The 15,186-nt window shown below is 36.9% G+C and overlaps 1 protein-coding gene across 1 annotated transcript in view; it reads right to left on the reverse strand.

Annotated features, from left to right (window-relative positions):
• Window positions 1-7,444: 7,444 nt before the first annotated feature.
• Window positions 7,445-15,186, reverse strand: part of LOC134857164 (uncharacterized) — a 53,113-nt gene continuing 45,371 nt past the window's right edge. The window contains exons 11-16 of the mRNA XM_063873540.1: window positions 13,023-13,443; window positions 12,343-12,467; window positions 11,380-11,907; window positions 10,932-11,177; window positions 8,987-9,091; window positions 7,445-7,559 (exon numbers count right to left, since the gene is read on the reverse strand). Of these exons, the coding sequence (XP_063729610.1) occupies window positions 11,030-11,177; window positions 11,380-11,907; window positions 12,343-12,467; window positions 13,023-13,443 (1,222 nt within the window). The 3' untranslated portion in view covers window positions 7,445-7,559; window positions 8,987-9,091; window positions 10,932-11,029. The remainder of the gene's footprint in view (window positions 7,560-8,986; window positions 9,092-10,931; window positions 11,178-11,379; window positions 11,908-12,342; window positions 12,468-13,022; window positions 13,444-15,186) is intronic.

The following is a 15,186-nucleotide window of genomic DNA, read 5'->3' on the forward strand; positions in this document are numbered from 1 at the left end:
AATTGGGAGTGTACTTTGAGAAATGCATGCAGTGTAGTGAAGGTTAATGAGTAGTACCTAGCTCGCTATTGACGAATCAATACGATAAGTAGTGAAGTAAACAATTGGTCAAGTTGCAAAGTCGACCAAAACAAACAAATACTAATCAAGATTTGAAAAGGTACCGGTTTTGCAACCCCCCACCAAATGAAATCTAGCTTTATGAAACTCATAGGACGGATACTAGAGATGATTTGACCCGGGCAAGTGATAACGGTTTCCGGAAGTGTAAATGGCCCTATCAGAACTCGGAAACTAGCGACGGGTTTAGGCTCAATTTTAGTATGTTTTAGGCCTAGTTAAGGGAAGCTTAAGTTTAGAACCCCAGACTCCTAGGACCCCGTTTTATGCCCTAAGTAAACAAACCACCCCTAACTTCCGAAAGTCGTTTCTCGGCTTCCAATGAGTGCAGGGAGCTAAAACTTAGAGGGATGATAGGTGGGAAGACCCATCTTGTATTATAAGTTCAACCAAACCCGGCGGTTGGATCGGAAGCTATTAGCACTTGAAGAAAATACCCCCTAGACCAGAAATAGGCAGTTTACGCGAAATCATGAAAAGTGGCATAATGAGTTTATTGCGGCAATGGACATAAACTACAAACCCCGAAAAAAGACCCCTTGTGATTGAAAACCCTCCGGCGACTCCTTCCGATGTTAATAGCTTTTTTCCGCAAAAACTGATAGTGAACCTTAGAAATGGGATAATTTGTGAAGTATTTATGGGATATGAATGAAACTTGGTAGTTAGGACCCCCATGGGATTTTGAACCCAAATATGGAAATTTGACCCCGGTTGACCCCTGGGTGACCTTAAGTTGACCTTTGGGCGTTTTGACCCCGAAGTTGCATGGAAAACCCCGAGGTTAACACCGGAAAGTGGCGTATTCCCCAGCCCAACCCCTAGAAATGAGAATGGGCCACCTTGCCAAACTTTGGGGGAAATTTAATATATATTGGGAACTAGAGCAGAAGCTGATAGAGAAATAGCTTTTACATTGCAACCTTTGAGTTAATTCAAAGTGGACTTGGTAAAAATTGGGTTCAGTTTAGCTTGGCGAGTGATCTATTAATAGCAATTCAACTAGACTAAAGAAAAGTAGTCCCACAAAAAATTGATAGTAATGGGACCGTAGCATGAAAATTAAGTCTCCTAAATAGTATGAACGAATGGGGAATTTATTTGGCTTCCCGGAGGTGACTTTTTGGTTCCATGTGACCCCTAATAGACGAACTACGTTCCCCTACTAGCTAGAAGGTCGGGATTGGAATAGAGTACAGATCGAAATTTTAGATGCTTGGACTGAATTAGCTACCTATGAAAAGGGCCTCCCCCTACCCTTAGGAGGTCGGAACGTTAACGGGATAATTAAAATAAAGACCTTGGGAGGGTCACTGAGTAAATATAGCATGGTTTGGAGCTTGAGTTGAACTCGAGGGCTGAAGTCACGGAGGCCAGGAATTAGTTGAGTAAATTCGTATGACATTTGTTTACTTGGTCAAATTGTGACACCTACCGCATACGGGGTATCTAATAAGCGTGAAAAGATTGATAAAAGAAACTGAAGGTGGCACGTGGCAGAGTTGACAGGGGGAGGGATATAGCCTTAAACATATGCGGACGGGTGATTTAAGCGGATGTCAGGACTGATAGGGAATGCTGTGACCTAACTAAAACTAAGTGTAAAGAAAGATAAGGAATTGGAGGGTACCGGAGAGCCTGTAAGATTTAGAACAATTACAATTATTGCTAAATAGAAGAGTAGTTGGTTCTTAGTCAGAGAGAGAACAGTGATAATTACTAGAGAGAGTATAGTTGGTTCTCAGTTAATTAGAGAGAACAATTATTGCTAGTTAGTCAGGTAATTGGTTCTCGGAGTAAGAGACTAGTAGATAGTTAGTTCTCATCAGAGAATATCTAGAGAGAGAGAATAGTTTAGTGTTAAAGGAGTTAGTTGGAAGTTAATTGCAATTAGGCAATTTGGCCGATAAATCGCGGACCCTTTCCTTTTGATATGATTATTAGATTATATCCTGGCCACCCAGAGTTTTCTGTAATTGGACATATATTCATCTAAATTAATTTATCATTGGAAATTCTTGCGATTGTATCGAGTAGGCGAGATAGACAGCATGAAGAGCAATACACAGAAGGGGCACGCAACATAATACAAAACACAATAGTTGCCACCAAAATAACCCTTTCGGGATTGTAGATAGTAGTGAATCTCGGTCGCCCCGCTGAATTTACTGCCCAAGGGACAACTTTGCGGTGTCGTTAGGAAAGAGAGAACGAACCTAGAGAAGAAATCTCCTAAATCTATAGATGTGGAGAAAAGATTCTGTTCGAGGCCAATTAAAATGAAATTGATCGTTTTCAGCCTGTAAAATTTCAGCCTGTACTTATGTCGATCCAATTTTGAATAAAATTTTTTACCATTTGGGGGGGGGGGGGGGGAGTGGAGAAACCGCGTTTGGAGCATCAATTTAGTCGACTGATACATTTTTGTAATGTTTTCTGAAAACTCTTTTCCTCGCGAAAGTAATACTTTCTTTCTTATTAACCCAGAAAACAAAAAATCTGCCGTACAAAATATTTCAACTACAGAAATTGCGGTATTTACAGTTTATATTCAACTGAAAACAAAAACATAATTTTGCAACGAAGAATTCTGTTCTGTGCGGCTTTTTGCGTTAAGAGCTGAATCCTTTCTGACGTTTGATCCAACGTGTCCATTTTGTTCCTCGGAGCCCGAGACCGAGAAGCCCTGTCCGGCCGAGAAGAGTTGATGACAGCCGACCTGAATTTCACGAACACTACTCGAGTCGTCGGCAAATGTGTTCACGAGGTTGCTGTTTTGATTTTTGTTGTCGGATGAGTTGTTTGAGTTCTGAGGGGACGCGGCAGATTTGAGAGAGATGGGAATGGCACAGTTTGAGGCGAACGAGGCCAGACAAGACACCTGAGAAAAAAATACAATTTTATTATTTTTAAAACGGGCATTAAATACACGAAAAACTCGAGAGCAACTATCTCGTGTTTGGAAAATCTCGCTCTCATGTGTTTACCTGAGCTCATATACTCTCGTGTTTTTCATGTGTTTTTACTTGAAATACGAATCAAGTGAGCATTTCTTGTCTGAAAACACGTGAACATTTTTAAGAGTGCAGCTACCAATTTATTTTAAAAGCCTCGTCATATTTTACTCTCATCATATCGGATATATTAAGAACATAAATACAGTCCAGTGAACATGAATGCAAGTTATCCAAACCACATCGATAACTTGTTTTGCAAAAAAAAAATCTTTTTTACAGCTCTTCAGAAAAAACGATTTTGATGAATAATAGAAATGTTTCCGTTCAGATTTTCTGAGACAACTCTGTTTTATTTTCTAAAATACTCTGGTTCAGCCACTGGCTCTTTTGACCCGAATTGTTCAAGTGAGCCCCCCCCTGCTACTCACGGCCTTGTTGTGTTGCACGGGTAGTATTGTAGGCGTGGTGGGTGGGGCAGTAAACTCAGTTGAGATGGGGTTGAGAGCGGGGGAGGGGAAGGAGAGGAGGGTGCCGCAGGAAGTCCCCACCACCATCTGGTCACAGAAGGGGGCCACACACGTGACACTGGGCTCTTCCAGAAACTAGATAAATTATAAGTTCAAATTACAACTTCAATATCATTGAGCAAATCAATTAGGAATATGTTTCGCAGTATCATCAGAATAAGATGAAAAAGAACTAAAAACTATTAGTTTTTGGCTTAAAATAGTCTTTAGTTTAAGGAAACTTTCAAATATGGCAAGGGTGAACATCTTCAGACAAACTTTTCTCATGACAAGTTTTCCGGCAAAATTAAAAGCAGCAGAATGAATTCAGTACAAAAAAAAGGAGGGCGGATTTTCAACAAATTTTGTTGAGTTTTTTCTAAGTCGACCACATTGATTTTCTGAGCTCTACCAAAGGGGGCGTTCAACATTGCCGAAAATGAAAAAGTGTTTAACAATGGGGAAAATTGATGATTTTCGGCACTGTTGAACAATAAATTTATTTTCGGCACTGTTGTGTTGCCATTAGAGGGGCGTTCAACCGTGCCGAAGCAGAGTGCAGAAAATGAAGTTATTATTCAACAGTGCGAAAAATCATCACTTTTCGGAACTGTTGAACACTTTTTCATTTTCGGCACTGCTGCACTTTGGCACTGTTGAACTGCCCCCTCCCAAAGCACTAAAAAAACCTTGTTTTGGCCATATTTTGTCAAATTTTTTGAAAAAACATGCCAAAAAAAGCGTTTTTAACTATTTTTGGAGTTTCGAAAAAAAAATTGCGTTTTTTTGGCGCGCTTCCCCCTCAAAAATTAGCGCGCTCCCGGAGCCCCTTATAGAAAAACTTTTGGGCCAGGCAGCCAAAATTGGAGGGTTCAAAAAAAGTACCAAGGGGGGGGGGTCAGGGGGGCGTCCTAAATCCCCTACTGCCTCCAATCATATGGCTAATCAAAAAATTCGAAAAAATAAGGCTCTTTTTCATTTTCCCACCACCAGCAAAATTTTTTTAACTCAAATTACTGTTCACATTGTCCAATTGTCATGAAAATTGACATGCAGACTAATTAGACCATGGCAAACATACTTGATCTTCATAATCAACCTTGTAAAACCACACCTCCGACCATAAAATTGATGCTTGTGTGAGGTGGGGGTGGGGGGGCCGGCGAAGGAACAAGAGCCAAAAATAATTATCTATCCTCATGCTTTAGAGGGTTTTATCCACCTGATCGTATGTGGTGGTTGCTTCTCTGAGGGTATTATGTAAGTCCACCTCTGCCACGTGTTGGAACAGGACGGAGTGGAATAGTTTCAGTTTGGTGCTGTTCCCCAGTGCCACCCACACACCGAAGCTAGCCCCCGCCAGACTCCGGATACAACTGTCCTCCCCACAGATGCGCAGTGCGAGCTGCAAATTGAACAAGAAACACGCGTGAAAAATCTATTTCAGTTTTCTAATGTAATTATTGCAAGCCGATAAATTTCGATAATTGACGGTTCAATACTTTTAATGTATCTTTCATGTTTTTTAATGAACGTATGTTTGCATCATTTTTATTTTAAAATTTCAAGGTTAGGAGCTGAAGTAAAAATTTAAGGAAAACTTCGGTTATTTTTTGGCAATTGGTTCCATTTGTTTGTAGAAAGAGGTCAAAAAATGCAATAGTGCAGTGTTTTAGTTAAATTTTTGATATTTTTGAGATTTCTCAATTTTTGCAAGCACAACTAAACCAATATTAAACAGTTTACCTTCTCAGTAAGATCACAACACTGAATAACAAACAACGTATTATGAGACGCCGCCCACAATTTGTCACCAGCTACCAACAAACACTTCACAGGGTGAGTCGACATCTGCAGAACATCCGAAGGACCCTCTATCGTATGCAGCTCGACTCCCGCTATCTCAAACACGACAATTTGACCATTTTCTAGACCCACATACACGTGTGTGAATGTGTACTCTAGACATGTAACTGCAGATCGCAAATCTATTTCACGTATGCACATAAACAATGGTTTGGAGGGTGCTTGCGGGTGGGATAGTTCATCGATGCTGTTGTTGTTTATTTCTGTTGTTACGGTTCTTATTGCTGTTGTCGAGGAGTTGCAGTTCGGATATATGAAGATGCGTAACCTATAAACATTTTTGTAAATTATAATTTGCCAATTTTGGAGGCCAGAACTGTTTGTGGAATCCATCAACAAATATATAATTATCATGAGTTCAGTGGATCCCGCAATCCCGGAATCTGTATTTTGTCAGCAGAATTTGATTTATGTGAGCGGAATCAGCTCTCATTTGTCGAATCCTCCTACAATTTGGTGAACCCACTTACTAATGCGGAACCCGCAACAACTTGATATTTTTACTCGTTGCGGATTCTGCTATCTAATATATGTAACAACGAATTTTACGCTGCAATTCTTTTCGAACTTTTAATTTTTTATATTTTTTTTCGAAGCAAAACTAGTTAACACAAAATCATCGGAATGGGCCGAGTGATATATCATAATAAGACCCTTTCAGTCCTGATGTATTCGACATTGCCCAAATGTTGTCTGGATGTCGAAAAAACCTCAGTTTGAAGTTTTTTGAATTTTAGTCAATTTTAGAGCAAATAAAGCCAGCCAGTGGGCGTACAATAGGAGAGTACGTCTTTTTCGGTCGTTAAAATTTAGTTTTACACCAAAAAATTTGTTTTTGAAGCTACTTTTAGCGCCTTCTTGAGAATAATTTGTTTTGTTTTCTATTTGTTTTTCGACTGAAACTGTTGTCCAGTTTAGTAAATCTGTTCAATTTACTATTACTATCGAATAGGCCTAAATTCTAATCTTCAGTTCAGTTCTTATCAGATCTTACCGTGGTCAGAAAACGACATACTTCGAAAAAAAAACTTTTTTTTAAATTTTTCATAATTGTTGTCCGATTCTACTTACTCATGAACTGCCTATCCTTATCATTTAAACCATTTGAAATTTGGGAGGAGCTTTGTATTTGGGTGTGTTTTCGTTTTTTTTTTTTTTTTAGTTTTCCATGCAAAGTCAGCAACCACAAATAAGCATCGGAGAGAGTTGAGTGATATATCATATTAAATCCCTTTCAGTCAGGATTCGGTTTGAAAAACCGGTTTGAAATTTTCATATTTTGCCTAAATTTGAGCAAGTAAAGCGAGCCAGCACGCTTTTTCATGCTTAATTTAGGCCGTTTAGAATAGCTTAATTATGCGTAATTCTACTTTTTTAATTTATCTCAATCTTAAGGCTTTTTTTTTAAAAAAATTATTTTTTATTGGCGTTTTTCTTCATTGTTCTTCATAAACGGTTGTCCTGTTTGCCTATACTACAATGATTTTCGAATATGCCTAAGTTTTAGTGTTGCGTCAAATCCTTAATCCTTTTATAATACCACGCAGAAAAAATCTACACTAATTCGAAAAAACATATATATTATCGTAGGTTTTTAAAAACGATTGTCAGAACATTCTGCCCTACTTGCACAGTAACCGGCTATCCTTGTTCTATGTTTGATTTTGTTGAAATTCGTACCAATCTTTTAAAACATTTTAAACATTTAAAACAAACAGATGTTTAAAGGTTTAAAACAATGTGAAGATTTTTGAATGTTACGAATCAAGTAAAGCTTTCTTAGCAAAATAGGGTTTTTCACACGAATGTTTTTATTGTGTGAAGTGATTCGATATACAGAAAAATTATGTATTTTACACATTTTTAGGATCACACGATAACTTGTTGGATACATTTTTAGGATAAATTTTCAGAATGTACCTTCCATCCGGTCCACCAACCCACAAAGAGGGTATCCCTATGCTGGTACAGCTGATCAGCTGTGGACTGCTGTCCTCTTCTAAGCTGGAAGACGTTTCCTGTTCCAGAGGGGGGAAGGAGGCTCTGTTGGGATTGAAGGAGAAGTACTTGTCCGAGTAGGTATGCGATTGTCCACTGGCATTACTCTGGACTGTAAAAAAATATAATTTTTTCAGTCGAACTTTGACATGTGTTGGACCTGCCTCGGTCAAAACATAAATCGCAAACCTCGACCCATGTATTGTTCCTTCTAAGTTTTTTTTTACGATTTCTCGTATCATGGCCAAGTCGAGCCCTAAACAACCCAAATGCCCTTAAATATGACTAAATTTATCATACAGTTTTTCCCCTTGTGCGATGGCATGTAAAGGGGAATATAATTTGGGTTAATAACTTCAATTATTGTTTCAATTTAGTTTGGACTAATTTTTAGCTGGATTTTTTAGCCCGCCATTTAACGCGCTGATTGATAATCGATAAAAACGGAAAAGTTGCGCAATTTGGCACTTTAAATTTAATTAAATGACAATACGTTTCAAACCACCATAGCTACAAGAAAAAACTATTGGGTGATTTTTTTTGGAAAAATGAACCTAGGTTGTCAAAAATTAATAACAGCTAGCAAAAAACAAAACTTTTTGTAGAGAAGCAAGCAATTGTAGAGAAGCAAATCAGTATAAAACCCCATTTTGACCAAATTTTTTGCGCCGCAGCCAATCAGGCCAAAAAAGCGTTTTTAGGCACTTTTTTGAAAATTTTGGACAAATAATCGCGTTTTTCGGCGCGCGCTCCCCCTCAAAATTAGTATATTTTGGCGCCCAAGGCGCTTTTAGATAAATTTTAGGGTCAGCCAACCAAAAAGGGATATCTCAAAATAGTACAAATGGGGCCGGCAGGGAGTCGAATCCTTGAGGGAGGGAGGAGAGCGTCCCCCCTCCCCCAAATCCTCTGGTGGTTATGAGGGTTAATTGAATGATTCGTAAAAAAGCAACAACAAAAAATGATTGGCGCGTTCTTAGTTGATAGTACTAATCAGTGTCAAACTGACTGGAATTGTAATAGAACTAATGCGTGCAGTTTTTGTCGAGAATAAAAAAAACTATGCCACTTTTGAAACAAAAAGTAACAAACTAAGTCTCTTTTTTGTTTTACGCATGACGGGAAAACTCAAATGTTCTTATTTTTTTTTTCAATTGATACGAAGAAGAAAAAATATATCCTTTGATGGTGAGTTTTTTCTTGAAATTATTGATATAACAATTTGAACCAAACAAGAACAAAAAAAACAAACTGACCAAAAAATGACCAAAAATGACCAAAAATGACCAAAAAATTGCGTTGTTTTTGGGCGCGCTACCCCATCAAAATTAGTCATATAGGCGCCAAAGGCGCCCTTACTGAAACTTTTAGGTTTTTCACCGAAAAATGGATGTCATAAAGTTATACCAAATATATTCCAACTGCATATGAATGATTTTGCATAACTTTCGTAACTGTTACATAATTGATAACTATTACATAACACCTACGCATTTTTGGCTGGATGATACTTCGGCTGATTTATATACCACCACTTACAACTACTGTCGATATCTGAGGCGCTGTCCATGTGCATGTTTTCGACTGTGCTTCTAGCCGATTTCCACGATTCTGATGTCTCCCTACCAGATTCTTTTTGACAATCTGTACAAAATTCTATTTAAAAGTTATTGTTGGACCAGATCGCAAAAGCTAATAATTTTTTTAGGGGGGGGGGGAGGGGAGGGGAGGGGAGGTAAATGGGGCAAACGGGCGGTTTGCTTTGGGTAAATTAAGAAGGTGGGGAGGCTTAACACGGGGAAAATAAACGGGGCGAAGGGGTAAACATGAAAGGAGAAAAAAAGGTAGGGGAGATTAAGCAGACGCTATAAATTTGAGTAGGTTTAGAATTCGAGTAGGTCGTAAATACGGCAAAAAATGTTGCAAGTTTTACAGATAATTTGCAAAAATTGATCAGATAATAATATATTATAATCCATTATAATGGATTTTAATGGATTATAATATATTTTAGTTTTCTGAAAAAATGCATCACAATGGATTATAATTGATTGTGTAGTCACAAAGTGTAACAAGACTGCTCGTATCAGGGCAAAGCCCTGAATGTTCCAACTGCCTTTTAAGGTTTATGGAGCAGTAATAACATTAAAAAATCAATGAAATAAAACAAAATGAAAACTTTTTTTTCTAAAACTTAAATTTTTTTAATGAAAATCATCCCCCCACGCCATATAAAGTACAAAAGGATAGATTTCGCTCTTTGTAACAAACCAATTATGGCAAATAAGCTTCTTTTAGCCAATTTGGAACGATTTCTAAGACGGATTAAATCTCCGCTTACTCGTTAATAGCGCGCATTATATCGCGCGTTAATTGTCCCAAATTGGTCAAAATGGCCAAAATTGCAATCTTTAAACCCTCATAACTTCACGAAAAATGATCACAGGTAAAATAACTTTTCAAATTTAAGCTCAGGACAACAATACCTTCTGAATGATATTAAAAAATTCCGTCAAAAATGGCTAGTTAAAAAGTCGAAATTTGTCTGAAGAAAAAAAAACCCACCTCGAGCACAAATATTCCGTTACTTTCGTATCGAAAGTCGGAACAATTATAATCAATTATTTTGGCAACATTTTGACCACGAAAATCGTTTCTATTCGATTATTATCCCTGGAACCTCACTGCGAGTAAGTCATTTTGAAAAACGAGAGAACATTTTTGTTGCTCAATATATGCTTATTTACACGTTTCAATACAGAATAGAACATTTTAAAATCTAACTTATCCAAAAACTAGTAATGTTAATGTTTTTTAAAATTATTGTGATCGAAACATTCTGAACAATGCAACCGTCAGCTTTTTTGTTTTTCTCATACTTTTTCCACGAAGATTTAGCAAATTTGATTTAGCGAGCCTCTGAATCAGGAACCGCAAATAATTCAGTATTGGCTGAGTGATATATCCCATTAAAGCCCTTTATTATCATGATTCGGATCAACCGTACAATTCCCCCTCCCACTAATCAAATTACGGGGGGGGTGGAATATAGATTTTTTTATAAACTAATTTTGAGAATAGCCTTGAAAAAAAATTGCCTATTTGTTACTGAAAAAAAATTAAATTGAAACAATAATCTAAGCAATTACCAGTAATATAAATGCAATCTCGTGAACAACAATGTAGAAATCAATTTTGGAGTCTACGGTACGTCACTTTGGGGGGGGGGGGGATTGTACGGTTGATCCGATGAAACCTGCCCAAATGTTTCATGCCCGCTTTGCACTCAAAAACTGAAAAAGTCAGAAAAAAATCATATGTGAGAAAAAGAACTTTTTTATTTTTTTTTGTTTTCTTTTTTACTTGGGAACGACTGTGGTAGTCACTTATAGCTAACGCTACAACCTAAACGTGCTTTTAGACCCTCTCCTCACTCCTTGGACAAAAAAAATCACTGATACTTTTCACTCTTATTATCTCGAACCTTGGCTTTGACTGTTCCTTGTACTGTCTAAAGACTCGTTCACAGTTCCTCCGCCTCGATTGCAACTGTCGAAACTTGTTCCGAACTCGTCCTTCCGATCAGTGGACTGGTCCTCGTCCGAGTCGAAACTCAACTGAGATCACTGGGTTGGGAGCCAGACAACAAGACGATTTGATTGGCTGAGACACAGCCAGTGAGGTTGCAGTAACAACGCATGGTTTCATTTTTTCAACCGATGAGTCACGTCTAAAAAGATCATTAGAAAGTTTATCTATTTTTACAAAAAATATTGGCATAGCTCGAATGCGCAAAAAAATATACAAGTAGAAACGAAAAACAATTTATGATTCATTTTTCTCTAAATCTCAAAAAATTAGGCTTGCAATATGAGCGAAACTGAAACTGCGGTAGAAAATCATTCATTTATTACTATGCAATGGATATCAACCTGATTTTCGAAAACGACGTATAGCTCTGGACGCCCTGGTTAACTGGCGAGCAAGCAACTACCGAGTTTCTCGTTGCCTCGCTACTTTGATCGTCATAGATATCGGTCCCAAACTGCGGACTAATCGCCACGGCACACGTGACCGGAAAATCCAAGTTCAAAATGTGTTCACATGCATCTTTTTCAGCGTCTTCTGAACAATTTGCGTTTCCTAATGACCAAATTTGAGAAGATATGCTGTCACTTTGAAGTATCAAAACTTCATCTCCAATTTTGAAAAAAGACACTATTTTCAGTTTTCCTGCCTGTGACGATGAAAGTGCTGTGTTTTTATTCGGGTTGAAAGTTGAGTATTGTTTTGAAAATTGAGAGCTTTTGCACGGAATTGGGATAGAGAATTGCAACTTTGGAATCGGAAATAGTTTGCTGCGTTCATCTGGTTTGAGTTCTTTGAATTTCTTCACCCATATCGCACGGATTTCCTTCGATTGAAACATCAAGGTCAGATTTGTCTCTTCAGTTGAGCCTCTAAAAATTCAAATGCAAGCTATTACTTTTTGTTATAAATGGATGCGATTGTTTTTTCGTATACAGCCTTTTTGCGATTTATTGGGAGACGGCTTTTGCAATTTAGAGCGATGACTCTTTTTCAGTTTCCGACCCCCTCGTAAAATTACGAGATAAAGTTTTAAAAAATGTTCATTCGCATTCAAAAAATGATTTAAAAATTTGTACTCTTGTTCACGCTTATACGCTTTATTGCAGTTTAGAACATCAAAATGCAATTTTAAAAGAATTTTGTAAAATATACTTCTGAAAAAATCAAAAGGGGTTTGGGGGAGGGGGGTTTTAAAAGAGCCGAGGCGCTTTTTATGAAAAAAAAATCTAGCTTGATGAGGATGTTTAGTTTAAAACATTGAAACACTTCAAGTTCTTATCGGTGTAAAGACAATTGTTTCTTACTCAGTGTCTTGGATGATCTGCAGGTCGATGTAGTTTGTGGTGAGGTCCAGAGTCTCAACCATCTGCAGTTCACTCAGCTGGTCATCCACCTTCTGAAGGGCAGAGCGAGCATGTTCCAACAGACCCTACAGCAACACAAAACAACATTATAATTAGTAGCAAACAGTTCGGACAGACAAAAATAATTTAAAAGAGGAATTGACCTTTTTCAGACAACTTTTGCATGCAAAAGCTAATTTTTTAGGCAGAAAGTATGTCTCAATGTCACCTAAAAACTCAAATTTTTATACAAAAATTGCTGAAAATTGGTAGATTGGTCTTTTTAATTATTTTTATTTGTCCAAATTTTTTGTAACTCTCTAAATTCGAACGAGAATAATATTTATGGAGAAAACATTTAGAGTATCAGAATTTTTTCAGAAGGAATATTAGATGCATAAATAGGTCTTTCTTTGTTTTATTTAAAAGAAGTGTTTGTTTCGGTTTTGCTAAATTCGATCTATATTTTTTGGGGGTCAATGATGCAAAAATATTGTCACTGCCATCAGAAAAAAAATTAGAAGCGATAAATCAAATAAAAATTTGATAAATTTTTCTCAAAATTCGCAGGGTTCAGTCCAAATTAAAACATTAACCTTATGAGAGCACTTAGATGTTAACAAGTTTTGATGGTTCCTTACGTAATTTTTGAAGAACAATCCATCTGCCATGGATATGATCTCATTCAACTTCCGTGCATCCTGCTCTAATCTAGGCGCCGCCGCCCTACAGTGGTTCAAAAAAGTAACACTGTCCATTTTGGACTGAATCGTGTTACTCCTCTTAAGAGCTGCAGAAAACTCCGTCTTTTTCTCTCCCATCCCAGAAAATTGCAGTGAGTTACTTTTCGGCTTCGAATTGTAACTTGCATGAATGTTTTCGCTGTTTTTCTGGGCATTGTTATTGTTGTTGGGAGTGTTGGCTGTTGCTGTGGTCGTTGTGTTGTTGCTTGTTGGGTTCTGGGGGGTTTGGTTACTGGGGGGCTCGGCTAGGGTGAGGTTTTTGATGTAATAGCACCATTTGATTTTGTAGAATGAGAAGGGATCGAGGCCGCTGATGCTGCTAAAACATGATATCAGATACGTTTACAAATGCTTACAGCTTGATTTCTTCAATTTGCTGCAAAGAAAAAAAGAATGTGAAGAAAAAAGAAACAAGATTAGCTGTTTCATGCGCAAGGACCACCGAAGCTTCCGAATGCCGTTGCGATCTTGACACAAATTTTGAAGAAAAAACAAGTTAGAAACTCTTCAAAAAAAGCAACTTCGGTGTTCAAAACAATTAGCTGCAACAAAAAATGCTTCAGTTTTTGAAACAAACCAGAAGAATTTGTTTTAAATCTGTTTATCTACAAAATTCTGGAGGAGTAAAGCTTTTTTGCAAAGAACCTTGATTGAATAAACGGAAAATTGTCAAAGTTTCGACCAGAAATTTTTGTCAAAGTAGGGTTCTTATAGTGCTTTGGGAGAGCTCTGAAAGTCAATTTTGTCGACTTAAAAAAAGGTCGACAAAATTTTCGAATTTTTTTTGAAAATCTACCCCCTCAAGAAACTCCTAGATCAAGACAAAAAAAATAAATTAAAAGCAGTATTTAAGAACTTCATTTATCCAATTTCCTGTGAAAATTTGCCACACAGGAATCTGAGTTTTTCAAATGGCCAGGGTTAAGGTTACAGCTATCTTGCTATATTTATATGCTGCTTCGCAGAAAACCTATTTGCATAGAATGACTTTTATCAAAAAGTAGAGACTGATAAAAAAGACAGAAAGATGAGAAATTTATACCACTTAAACGATCCTGAAGGAGGTAACTTTCATTCGTCTTTCGCATTCAGTTTCAATTATCACTATGTAATTATTTTATACTTTTTTTCAGAAAACAACCACTATATATTTAGCGCTTCAAAAATCTTGGAAGCCTCAATCTGGTCTTTTTTATTCAATTTTGTTTTTGAAAAAACCATTTTGGGACCCTTCAGGGCTCTGTTTTCAGACCTTTGCTTTTATGATAGATTTCCTAGTATATGATTTTCCATATTATATCTCATTGAATGTCTTTTTATTCCAAAATATTTTTGACACACTGATTGAAATTACAGAAATAAGAAAAAAATGGAAATTCGATCAGAGTAGAAGGAAAAGGAATAAACTTACAAGCAAACAAAAAAGAGGATTTGTAATCACCAGTGGTTCGAAAAAAGCAAATATTACGTGGAGGGAAAACTCAATATGCACTGTGAAAACTTTAATTTTCGATAATTATATTGCAGTTTGGAGTGAAATTTGTAGTTTTTCATTATAAAAAAAATTGCGATTCAACTGTTTTACTTATTGCGATTGTTTCTTTAGTTCAAAGAACTCGTGAAAACCATGCAATCAATTCATTTGAGTTTTCTATCAAACGCAACAGTTTCTCATTTCATCTGCATTAATCAAAATTAACGAGCTTTTTTAGCCCCTATCTCAATATGGTATTTCGTTTTTCATAGTCGCTTTAAAACTGCGTCAAAAAAGTACAAACCAAACAACAATTTTTTTGAATCGGACTTCATTACTAGACAGCAAAAAAACTAGACAGCAAAAAAAAAATACTCGGCATTTGTTTAGTCAATGAGTTACGCTTCACGTCTACAAACGATAAAAAATGTTTCTAAATAACTTTGACAAGAGCATGAAAACAAAATTGAAATAGACCAAATCAAGATTTGATTCCAAAATCACGCAATGACACTCTAAGATTCTCTAATTAAATTCAATTTGAATATCAAAATAAATCTAAAAACACCCCAACAAGAACTGAAGAAT

The sequence above is a fragment of the Symsagittifera roscoffensis genome, chromosome 1 (genome assembly GCF_963678635.1).
Source record: "Symsagittifera roscoffensis chromosome 1, txSymRosc1.1, whole genome shotgun sequence".
Classification (NCBI taxonomy): Eukaryota; Metazoa; Xenacoelomorpha; order Acoela; family Convolutidae; genus Symsagittifera; species Symsagittifera roscoffensis.